The 11,085-nt window shown below is 39.7% G+C and overlaps 1 protein-coding gene across 4 annotated transcripts in view; it reads left to right on the forward strand.

Moving 5' to 3' along the window:
- LOC108596409 (rap guanine nucleotide exchange factor 4) overlaps positions 1-10,530 on the forward strand; it is a 41,081-nt gene extending 30,551 nt beyond the window's left edge. For 3 of the 4 annotated variants that reach the window (XM_017982100.1, XM_017982103.2, XM_017982102.1), the window contains 15 exons: positions 2,911-2,962; positions 3,496-3,590; positions 3,965-4,051; positions 4,119-4,260; positions 4,328-4,520; positions 4,587-4,732; positions 4,880-5,024; positions 5,678-5,854; positions 5,972-6,133; positions 7,236-7,597; positions 7,655-7,908; positions 7,984-8,154; positions 9,149-9,282; positions 9,363-9,712; positions 9,777-10,530. In XM_017982100.1, coding sequence (XP_017837589.1) covers positions 2,911-2,962; positions 3,496-3,590; positions 3,965-4,051; positions 4,119-4,260; positions 4,328-4,520; positions 4,587-4,732; positions 4,880-5,024; positions 5,678-5,854; positions 5,972-6,133; positions 7,236-7,597; positions 7,655-7,908; positions 7,984-8,154; positions 9,149-9,282; positions 9,363-9,712; positions 9,777-9,907 — 2,601 coding nt within the window. In that variant the 3' untranslated portion in view covers positions 9,908-10,530. Of the gene's footprint in view, positions 1-2,819; positions 2,838-2,910; positions 2,963-3,495; positions 3,591-3,964; positions 4,052-4,118; positions 4,261-4,327; positions 4,521-4,586; positions 4,733-4,879; positions 5,025-5,677; positions 5,855-5,971; positions 6,134-7,235; positions 7,598-7,654; positions 7,909-7,983; positions 8,155-9,148; positions 9,283-9,362; positions 9,713-9,776 lie in introns of those variants that run through there. The other variant, XM_017982101.1, reaches the window with a different exon arrangement.
- The last annotated feature ends 555 nt before the right edge of the window (positions 10,531-11,085 follow it).

Here is an 11,085-nt window from a genome sequence, read left to right on the forward strand (position 1 = left end):
TTTACCTTTTAGCTTACAATAAGAGTAAAAAGGAAAAAAAATAAATTGGGGCAGCTCTACCTGCGTGTGTGTGTGTTGTGGCTAAACCACTCAGGGAGTCACTTGGCAATTCACTAGCTCGACTGACTGACACACATACACACACACACACACACACACACACACACGTGAGCGTAACAAAGTAGCTAAGGCACGCAGCGTTCACATATATTACGTATACGCAATGTGCAACAATGAAGTTAAGCGACGCTGCATCAGCACGCAGCAACATAAAAAGCAGCAAAAAAAAAAAAGTGGAAGCTGCGCGCACTGGGAGCTAAAGCTGCAGCCAACTGCTGCGTAAATGCGATAAAATCAGACTAAATTGAAAATATATACGACTAAAAGTTCACAGAACTTGTCACTGCAAATTTTCACACGCTTCTCGCTTCTCGCTCAGCCACACAAGTCGCAGCTCGTTTGCGTTTTACCTGCGCATGCAAGTGAATTTGCAAAGTGCTGGCTGTTAAAGTTGATTATGTTAGACCTGCAAGTGCGCAGCATAATTAACGGACGAGCGGACGGACGGGCAACCAGGCTCTGATTTAAGTGTGTTAATGCAATGAGAAGTTGAAATGCTTGCTTAATTAATTTGCCTGTCAAACGTTCACAACATTTGATACATTTCTCTTTTGGCTGCCCCAAGAGACCAAAACACAGCTATTTGTGCATGGCCAAACATATGTGGTTAACTCATTTGCATACCAGCTACGTATACGTATACGTAATACGCAAAGAGACGCATAAATAATACAAAAGTGCTGCATGCAACACACAGTTGCATGTCCAGAGCTCTGTGGTTATTTATTTATGCACAAACACAGCAACCAGCTGTGCCCATCACACGAACGAAGTCCAAACAAGCAACAACAATTGCTAAATAATTGCATAAAGTACTAAGCAAGACATGAGTGTGTCTGTGTGTGTGTGTGTGTGTCTGTGCACTTTAATTTTCTATTAGAAATTGCTGCCATATTTGAGTTTAAATATCAAACACTCAACTGCAATTAGAAACATTTTATGACATTGATAAACTAAAATGTGAATAAAGCGTGAATCAGCTCGATTAGCATTAGTAATCAATTCAAATAATCGTTCTAAATATATAAATTGTAGCTAAAAATGTACAATTACTTATTGATTACAGATAACAAACAATACAAAATAATAGCGCATGATTAGATATTACGAAATTCAAGTATTCAGCATTTCTGATTATTTTGTATTATTAAAAGAACAATGAAACTAAAATAGCAAACATTTTGCGGCTAGCAACAAAAGACTTGCAATGTTTCATATATTATATATTTTATTTCGTTTTTAGTAATTATCTAATAATAAGCATTTAAAATTTTCAAAAATATTAATCAAAGCATCTCAAAAACATTCTAAGTCAAATTGATCTAAACAAAAAACATTCAACATTAACAAAAACAACTATAATAAAAATACAAATTTTGCACAAATATTGTTATTTATATATATTATTTTCAATTATTTTGTACAATCTTAAAAATTATGTAAACAAAAAGAATTGCCACAAATTATAAAAATAATTCAAACTTCTAATTTTTCATATGCTATTGTTATTTATATTGCTTAATCTCAAACAATTAATTTGTTATTCTCACAACAATTTATTATTTTTATTGTCAATCAATTGTAATTTTTATTACACATTTAAAATAAAAACGCTGCCACTTAGCAAGCGTTATTTAACTAATCACTATTTAATTTAAACTCTTCAAACATTTTTCTCTGATTTATGATTTATTTTTGGGCCTTTTGTAGTCAGCACAGTATTTGTCTCGGCATCTTTTGCAGCCGTTTGCGACAAAAGTTCTTGGGCAATTAAAGAGGCACACGCTTGAGCGGCTTCAATATGGTCAACTGAATGGCACTCAATTGGTTCCAGCTGGCGTCAAAGCATTAGAGCGCTGCTGCGTATTATTATCAAAGCCCAGTGAGCCAGCCAGCCAGTCAGCCAACCAACGAGTGAGCACATTGTTTTCAAGGCGCTCTCTCACTCCGCATATCTAACGATAATTACGCTCATTGTTGCCTGCTGGGCGTTTGATAAGTAAACTGAGTTTAATTAGCGTCGACGCCAGCGCTTATCAGGCCGCAGCAATATTGCCAAGCTTCATCAATTTCTTTTGGCATGCGGCAAGGTCATGCGGGCGCTTCGCCACTTACTAAGCACTTGCCCTTGCCCTTGCACTTGCACTGTATTCAGAGCTTGCTTCACACACACACACACTTGTTGAATAGGCGAGCGCTGCGGGCACGCTGACAACCCTAAGCGAGTATTACCGATAACGCGGCAGCCCAAACAACAAATAAAATAGAAACAATGAGCAACATGCAGTGTGTGTGTTAAGTGTGTGCTTATCAGCAATGCAGAACAACGTGGAGACAGAAATTACCTGAGACTCAAGCATTCAAGTTCAACAGCGCGCAAACTAAACAACGCAACTAATAACAAATATGCTGAGATTGTTTTAGCAAAGTGAAAGTGTTTCCAAATCATGGCAGAGCATGTGCAATTGAGAGTTTGGCAACGGCAGCAGCGCGAATTTCAGCGTCGTTCTGGTCAGGTGGTGGCCAGCGATGAGGCAACACCTTGCCTGTTGTTGCGCTACAGACGTCACAGTGACAGCGACAAGCAGCAGCAGCAACAGCAACAGCAACAACTTGCAACAACAACTGTTGCCAGCAGCGCTTCCGCTTTAGTTAAGCTACGCTCTCGCTTGCAACGTCAGCTGCGTCCGCAATCTACGGCCTTTGAAATGTGCAATGTACACACACGCAATTGATTTTCATTTACGCCACACTCATACTAATGTTGCTGTCTCTCTCTTTCAATTGCAGAAAAACAAGGAGTTAATGAATGACATCATTACCAATTGCAAAATAAAAAATGGTAAGCTATAAATTAATATCAATTGTTAATTAATTTAAATGCACTTCAAACGCAGCAAAACAATGAAAAGCTTATTAGCGTTAACTGTTGCCCAACCGCAGGGCCTTTGTTAATAATACATATTTACACTTGTAATAAATAATACTTAATAACATCAGATTAGCGGCCAGGCTCCTAGGGGAGCTTTTCCATTTTCAAATGATGATTACTCCTAGTTGGGCGTTGATTAAATTAAATGCAATTTATATACTTCCATTAAGTAGCTCTTTAAATTTGTTACTTTTATACAATAGAAAAATGCGTTGCTTTTTATAGTAAACAATATTTATTAACATAATAAACAATTAGTTAATCCTCACAATAAACTTAAATTGGCTTGCAGCAAAAGAATTTCTATTAGTAACATTTTTTTTAATAAACTGCATGTAGTTCCCTGCACAGCGCCTAGCGCTGAAATAAGCGTGAAAAGCTTACCGCTAATCCGGCGCTTAAAAAACACTAATTAACTAACTTCTATTACTTACTGCACCTAGGTTTTGGTCCCGGTGTACAATCCGCTGCTGCTACTTCACCCACAAAACGCCCACTGAGTCCGGATCATCCCAATCCAGCGCTGCCCATAACTGAAGTAAGTGTCTATGTGCATGTCTGTGTGTGTGTGTCTGTTTGTCTTTGTATGTGCTTGATTTATTACACCCACACATAGAGCAAATATAAGCAAGTGGGTGGCGAAAGCCTTTAGTTGACTTGAACTTGCGGCAAATCAGTTAATTTGGCTGACATATTGCCTAACGGCATAATTTATCAACATAGCACGCAATGCAAAGACAGTTAACGGATTTCATATGACAAATGTGCAATTTTCTAAGCAATTAAATAAGCTAAAACAAATAGCAAACAGTTTGCATTACTGAAAAAATTAAAGCATACTTTTTGGCGCTGATATTAAATTTGTTGCAAGTGCACTGCAAGTAGATTTATTATATTTTCACTTTACAATAGACGCCGAGTCCTGCTATGAACCGCATGGGCTGGGCACTGCGAACATTATTAGTGGCCGACAACTCCAGCTGTTTGAAGGATCGCAAAGTAAGCATGGCAAACTAACTTCTTCATAGCCTTGACTTAATCTTATTGATGGGCTGTGTGCGTTTAGGTTTCGGGCAAATTGATACGCAAGTGTGCACCCGGCACGGAGCTGGTTGATTGGCTGGTTAATCTAGCGGCCATTGTGCATACACGCGCCCAGGCGGCGGGCATGTGGCAAGCGTTACTGGAGGAGGGCGTACTGACACATGGTGAGCTCTTAATTGATGCATTGCAAAAGAGTTTTAACACATTGGGCACATTGCTTTGCTTGGGCAGTCAACAAGGAGCAGCCGTTCAAGGATAAATGCTTTCTGTATCGATTTCGCTTGGATGAGGAGGGCGGCGCACCCGCTGTGGGCGTACCAACTACCGAGGATCTCAATACGGCTAATGACCATATACGTGAGGCATTAAGTGCATTATTTCAACGTGGACCGGATGCTACGCTACGCATGATATTGCGCAAACCGTAAGTTGAGCACAACACTGCGTATGCTAAATAATTTCGCCTAATTTAATTCCAATGCACACACAGCTCACACGAACGCACAACAGAGGAACTGGAACTGGTATTCGAGGAGCTGGTGCATATAGCTGCGCTCTCACATTTATCCACAAGCATTAAGCGCGAGCTCTCATCGATAATTGTATTCGAAGCCCACGCACAAGCGGGCACCATATGTGAGTGAGCAAATTGCAAATTGCTATTGCCAATTGCCAAACCTCTAAAATGCATTTGCATTAATTAAAATGGCAGTCGCTGCAGCATCGCTGGCAATTAGCAGCAGTTATAAAAGTCTCTGTCTCTCTCTCTCTTTCTCTGTTTAGTATTCAATCAAGGCGACGAGGGCCGCTCCTGGTATATTCTACTCAAAGGCTCGGTGGACGTTGTGATACACGGCAAGGGCACAGTTGCCACTTTGAAGACTGGCGATGATTTCGGCAAATTAGCTTTGATAAACGACGCACCCAGGTGAGAGCGCGAACTAGTACATGAATAAAAAGGCAAGCAGAAAGAAGTTGTTGCTAAAGTTTCCGTAAGCAAACAATGTGCTGGCTGCTTTTTAACACTTTAGCTTGAAGGCAGCAGCAGCAGCAGCACAAAAGCAGCGGCCAGACAACTGGCAACAAAGCAAGCAACAGCAACAGTGTCTGCAGCAATAATAGATAACAACGTCTATTGTCCGGGCACTTGCAGCTGCCAAGCAAACTGCAAATTATATGAAAACATTTGCTGTTTGGGTACTTCAAACAGCAAAGCTTCATTTTAAATATTTCTCTTTTAAAACTACAGCATAAATATTTGTTAAGCGCTCTCTCGAATGTTAATTAAACATACTTTGTTTGCACTAAAAACATGAGCGCCGGTTATTAAGTTTGCAGTTTTATCGATTGCACACATGTTGCATGCCGCAGGGCTCAATTTACTGTTATGAGTGTCAAAAAATGTCACATGCTGGCCATAAATGGAATTTCGAGCCCCAGCAACAACAACAAATAAAAGTTGAGCTGTCAAAAGTTTGTAAATTGTGTGCAAATTGTGCAGCAATTAAATTGAATTTCTGCATACTATATTTTGATTTTGATACTAACATTGCGTATACGTAATTTTCATTTGTTCCGTAGAGCTGCCACAATCGTTTTGAAGGAAAACAATTGCCATTTGCTGCGCGTAGATAAGGAGCACTTCAATCGCATATTGCGCGATGTGGAGGCCAACACATTGAGACTGCAGGAGCACGGCAAGGATGTTTTAGTGCTGGAGCGTGTAGCCAAGCAACGTGGACAGCATTCCGCATTCAAGTGAGTGTCATATGCGGCAGCATGCGTGCAATTTTAATTGCGAAAACGGCTTTAATTCCATTTCATTTGCCAAACTGCACACGTGACCGTTCTAACATCCTTTTTGATCCACGTTAGATATACCGTGATGTCGGGCACACCAGCCAAAATGCTGGAGCATTTGCTAGAGACGCGTTTGGGCGCAACCGTCAGCGGCATGGATCCATTTCTTGATGATTTTCTGCTCACTCACATAGTGTTTATGCCCGTAGTGCAGCTCGTCGACGAATTGGCCAACTAATATCCTTTTTAAAACAAAAACAATCATATACAACAGCTTCTAATAGGCGCTCGTTTTGGGTTTGATTTACTGATTTACATTAAATCAACAACAAATTTGCTGCTTGATTTAATTAAATTGCTGTAGCTTATGCATGCCAGACACGTGCGTGGACCTAAACCCGCTATCAACTGCCACTTTAAACGTTCGCCCTTTGCCTAGCACTTTAAAAATCCAAGACTACAGCTAGAGATGCGCCAGGGCTTTGCTTTGAAGGCACGGCGCAATTAAATTGACCCGATTTGCTATTTGGACTGCTACAGAATTTAAAATTAACAACAAATCTAGCAAAAATTAGATTTTGAGCTGCCATAGTTTTATCTTTTAGCAACAATGTGAACAGTTCTTAAGAATGATAGAGAGAGAAAAAGACTGCGCCACCTACGATTTAGTTTGATAGACTCTAGATTTAAATCTTAAGCTTCCCTTTTGTGGTGATGCTTATAATTTAGTCTTATATTCGATAGTAGCCTCTTTTGACTTTGCGCTGAGTCCTTTGCCAATTTTCTTGCACGAACAGACACGTGCGCATCTCTAGGCCCAACCTACATTCTAGCCTAGACAACAGTCACGTACGCTAGAGTGCGGGAGTAGGACTACAAACATATCCACAGCGACAGTTTAAGTGTTGGCAGCATGCAAACCACACAGACAGACAAGCGAGCACACACAATATATAGAGAGACTTGTAGGTTGAGAGTTCGTGACTCGAAAATGTCAAGTTGTTAGAGGGAAAAAGAAAATTTATGTACGTGCTCTTTGGGTGGAGCTAGGTAGACTATCTAAAGTAACTGTTAAGCTCTCTCGCTGTAGCAAAAACAAAAGCCGCAAAACAAGTTGACCACATTGGGTCAACAATTTGGCTGCAGCCAAAAATGAAGTACTGCAGGCAGGCCAGCACTCTAGGTTGCCCCAAAACTAATCTTCAATCTGCATTGAAGTACGTGCTCTGTTTGGCAAGCAGCAGGCTACACTCAATAACAATGCTGAGCATACACAAAATTTTTGAGGGGGCAGTTCATAAATTCAATGCTATTTTTGGTATCCTTAACCGCTGTGCACCTTTCATTGTGATGCGCATGAGGATGCCCAAACTCCGGAGGATCGAGAGTATATTATCAACTTTAAGAAGCGTGTCATACAATTTATGCAAAAGTGGGTCATGGCCGTGCGACATGCAGCGTTCGAGGAGCCCAGCGTTTGTGATTTCATAGAGGATCTTGCAGCCGAAGTGGAAGCGGATCCCGATCTGAATGAGGAGACAAGCATTGTGCATAATGTGCTAACACAAATGGCACGTTATCAGGACGATCGCAATCAGAATGCAGGACAAAAGTGGAAACTGCCTACCAATGGACAACCCATTTGTCTGTTCAGTGGCAATGCTACGCCCTCAAAGACAGTTATACGACCCGATGATGACAGTAAGTGCCACTGCTTATTCAAATGAGACACACTTAATCGTTTATTCCCTTTTGCAGTCATCTTTCGCGTCTACTGCGCCGACCACACCTACTGCACATTGCGCTTTCCCATGCACACTACGGCGGAGCTAATCAAAGCCTGTGCAGCGGACAAGCTGCAATTGAATCGCGGCCCCGACGACCTCTGTCTGGTCGAAGTCAAATCGAATGGCGAGCGCTCCGTGTTCAAGGATAATGACGTTAGCATACCCACGGGCCTATCGCTCAACGGCCGACTGTTTGTCTCCGTCAAGGATCATCTGGATGCTCTGGTAAGCTAATTCACAAACAGACTACAGAGCCTAGGCAGGCAGTTAAGTAATTGCTCTTGCCTTTCCATCCAACAGACCCAATTGCCGGAGCAGGAGTGCCCCACTGAGGGTGTGGACATTGATTTGGAAATACTAAGCACCAAGGAGCTGGCCTATCACATTACACTCTTCGAATGGGATTTGTTTTGGGCCGTGCACGAGTACGAGCTGCTCTACCACACATTTGGTCGTCATCACTTCGGCAAGGTACATTTGAGAAAAAAACATAAATTGATTTCATATAGTGTTCAAGTATTGAGAGCTAAAAGCTTGACGGAAAGTCGTTTTAGTGTTTTATAAATTAGTCATTTATTTATAGTTTTTTTATAGTCTAGCTTATGCTATAGATTAACTTATGTTCAATAGGTGAGGATTTTTTGACTTCAACAATTTAGCATTTAGAAACAGAATTTATTCAATGGCTTAAATTAATATTTTAGCAGTTAATATTACAATTTATAATTTTTACAATTTGTGTTTACAAATTTTTTAAAAGAAGATGTTTCATGAACCTGAACAGGATAATTTAGGGCAGCAGCAGTTTTAGCAGCCTTGAAAGTATTTTACAGCATTTCTACTTAAATTTTTAACATTCAGTGTCACTTGTATTGCATAAACTTGCCATTAAAATTCATGATGATGAAATCCAACAGCCATTTTCAATATTTTTATAGCTTACGTGATGATTTTTTTTACTGCAGCATTAATGCCTAATCAGCAAGCAAAATTCGCTCTTTACGCATTCATTGGCGCAGCTTGCTTTTACTTTTGTTGTCATTACTTTATTAAATAGAAGAGAATAGCAACAACGACTTATTAAATAGCTTTTGCATACTGCATTTTGTATTTTATTTTGGTCAGTGTTTGGCTGCAGCTTTGAAACTAAAAGTGCTTAAAATAGTTGCCCAGAGAGCCAGCCACAGAGCTTGTTGCATTGTTTGACAAAAGTTTGCTTGTTTTAAAAGCCTTTTTGGCTAATTACGGCAGGCAACAAAAAAGATATATACGCTATATACAAAAGCCTGACAACACGTGTAGGCAACAAAGTATGTCTGGCATTTATCATGTGGGCTGGCAAATTGAGTTGTTTAGCCTCAAGGACTCTCTCAGGCAATTAAAGCTGGCCAAAGTAAATTCTTTTTCGCCTTAACTTGTGTACAAATGTTTGCATTGTCTTTTATTTTATTGCCCACACACACAGATAACGGCCAATTTGGATGTATTTCTGCGACGCTTCAATGAAGTGCAATACTGGATTGTCACCGAGCTGGTGTCCACACAAAGTCTGAGCAAGCGTGTGGGCCTGGTGCGCAAATTCATCAAGTTGGCTGCTTAGTAAGTGACAACAAGTTGAAGCTGCTGCTTAAACTAATTAAACTCTTGTGTATATGTGTGTGTGTGTGTGTGTTTTGCAGCTGCAAGGAATATCAGAATTTAAATGCTTTCTTTGCTGTTGTCATGGGCTTGTCCAACAACGCGGTAACGCGTCTGCATCAAACCTGGGAGAAGATACCATCGAAGTTTCGCAAAATCTTTCAAGAGTTCGAGGCGCTCATCGATCCCAGTCGCAATCATCGCGCGTATCGCGTTTTCGTGGGCAAGCTACAGCCGCCATTAATACCGTTTATGCCGCTGCTGCTCAAGGACATGACCTTTGCGCATGAGGGCAACAAGACCAGCCTGGACGGACTGGTCAACTTTGAGAAAATGCACATGATGGCGCAAACAATGCGCACCATACGCTTCTGTCGCTCACGCAGTTTGGGTAAGCAAACATTGATTGAGTTTAGCTAAAAGTTTATTAATTGTTATTAATTTCTCTTTGCTAGGTCTGGAGCCACCTTCGCCCAAGAGCGAGGGCGAGGTACGCGCCTATATAAGCAGTTTTCGTGTCATTGACAATCAACGCGTGCTAACCGCCATGTCACAAAAGGTGGAGCCCACGCGTAAATTAAACTAAACTGTCAACGTGTCGTATACATAATTTATTTACATGTGGCTTAAGCGCCTGCATACTATAATAATTATAAAATTAATACCATATAACTGCACAGTTATGAGCTTAGTTGTTTTTAGGCTACCAACCAGTGCATTCTAAATTTAAAAACACACACAGAACAGAACTCTAATAAGCTAACTTTATGCATATTAGTGCGTAGTCTCATAGTATTTAAATAAGCTTATGTCTTCTTTACTATATAGAAACTAATTTAAATCTCAATTTCTAAAATGAACTGAATACTGAATGCAGCACCAAACTTTTTCACATACATTTTTGTGTTGTTGTTTTACAATCTATTTGACTCTAGGGGGGGGTGCAGTGCAGCAATGCAATGTTGCAAAAAGTTTTGCAACAAATGGGCGTGTGTGTGATACTAAACATTTAGAGAAAGCAGCAAGCAACAAATTGCACGAAAATCAACTTTTACTACAACTTTTAGCAACAACAAAAACGAAGCGAATATATAAACAATTTATTATGGCTATGCAGCACTCCAAATAAATATATTATTAACAACAAATGGAATCTATTTTTATAAGCATAACAATTGGCGCGCGCATATAAAACCAATAACTTTACTATCTACATATTATATATATACATAATAATCAAATATAGTTTAAGCTTTAATATTTAGTGTCTAAGCGCATAATTTAAACTTTTCTGTTTTATATTAATAAAATTAGTCCAACATATGGCATTTGATTTGTTTTTTGATTTTGTATTTATAATAAATTTATATAAAAAACAACAACAACAACACTGGAGAGGGACCTTATTAGTTGTAGTATATGTACAAACAGCAGAGAAATGTCTTCATTTTGATGTACATACATATAATGTATTTAATACAAACAATTACTTTATAAACTTTAGAGGCAAACCTATAAGTAGTGCGTGTAAGCTGCGATCTAAACTTTCACTTTAACTTCAGATCGCAAGCACGCGTGTGTGTGTGTCTGTGTATATATAGATTATAGATTAGTTACTATTGTAGTTACTTGGCATATACTTTATAGTATGAGAAATAAACCAACTCCTCTCCCAAGAAGGTCTCTCAAACAACGACATTACCACTTAGACAAGTACCATTGTGTAGAATACTGTACCATACCACACACCTCAAAGACCACCTA

The sequence above is a fragment of the Drosophila busckii genome, chromosome 2R (assembly GCF_011750605.1).
Source record: "Drosophila busckii strain San Diego stock center, stock number 13000-0081.31 chromosome 2R, ASM1175060v1, whole genome shotgun sequence".
Classification (NCBI taxonomy): domain Eukaryota; kingdom Metazoa; phylum Arthropoda; class Insecta; order Diptera; family Drosophilidae; genus Drosophila; species Drosophila busckii.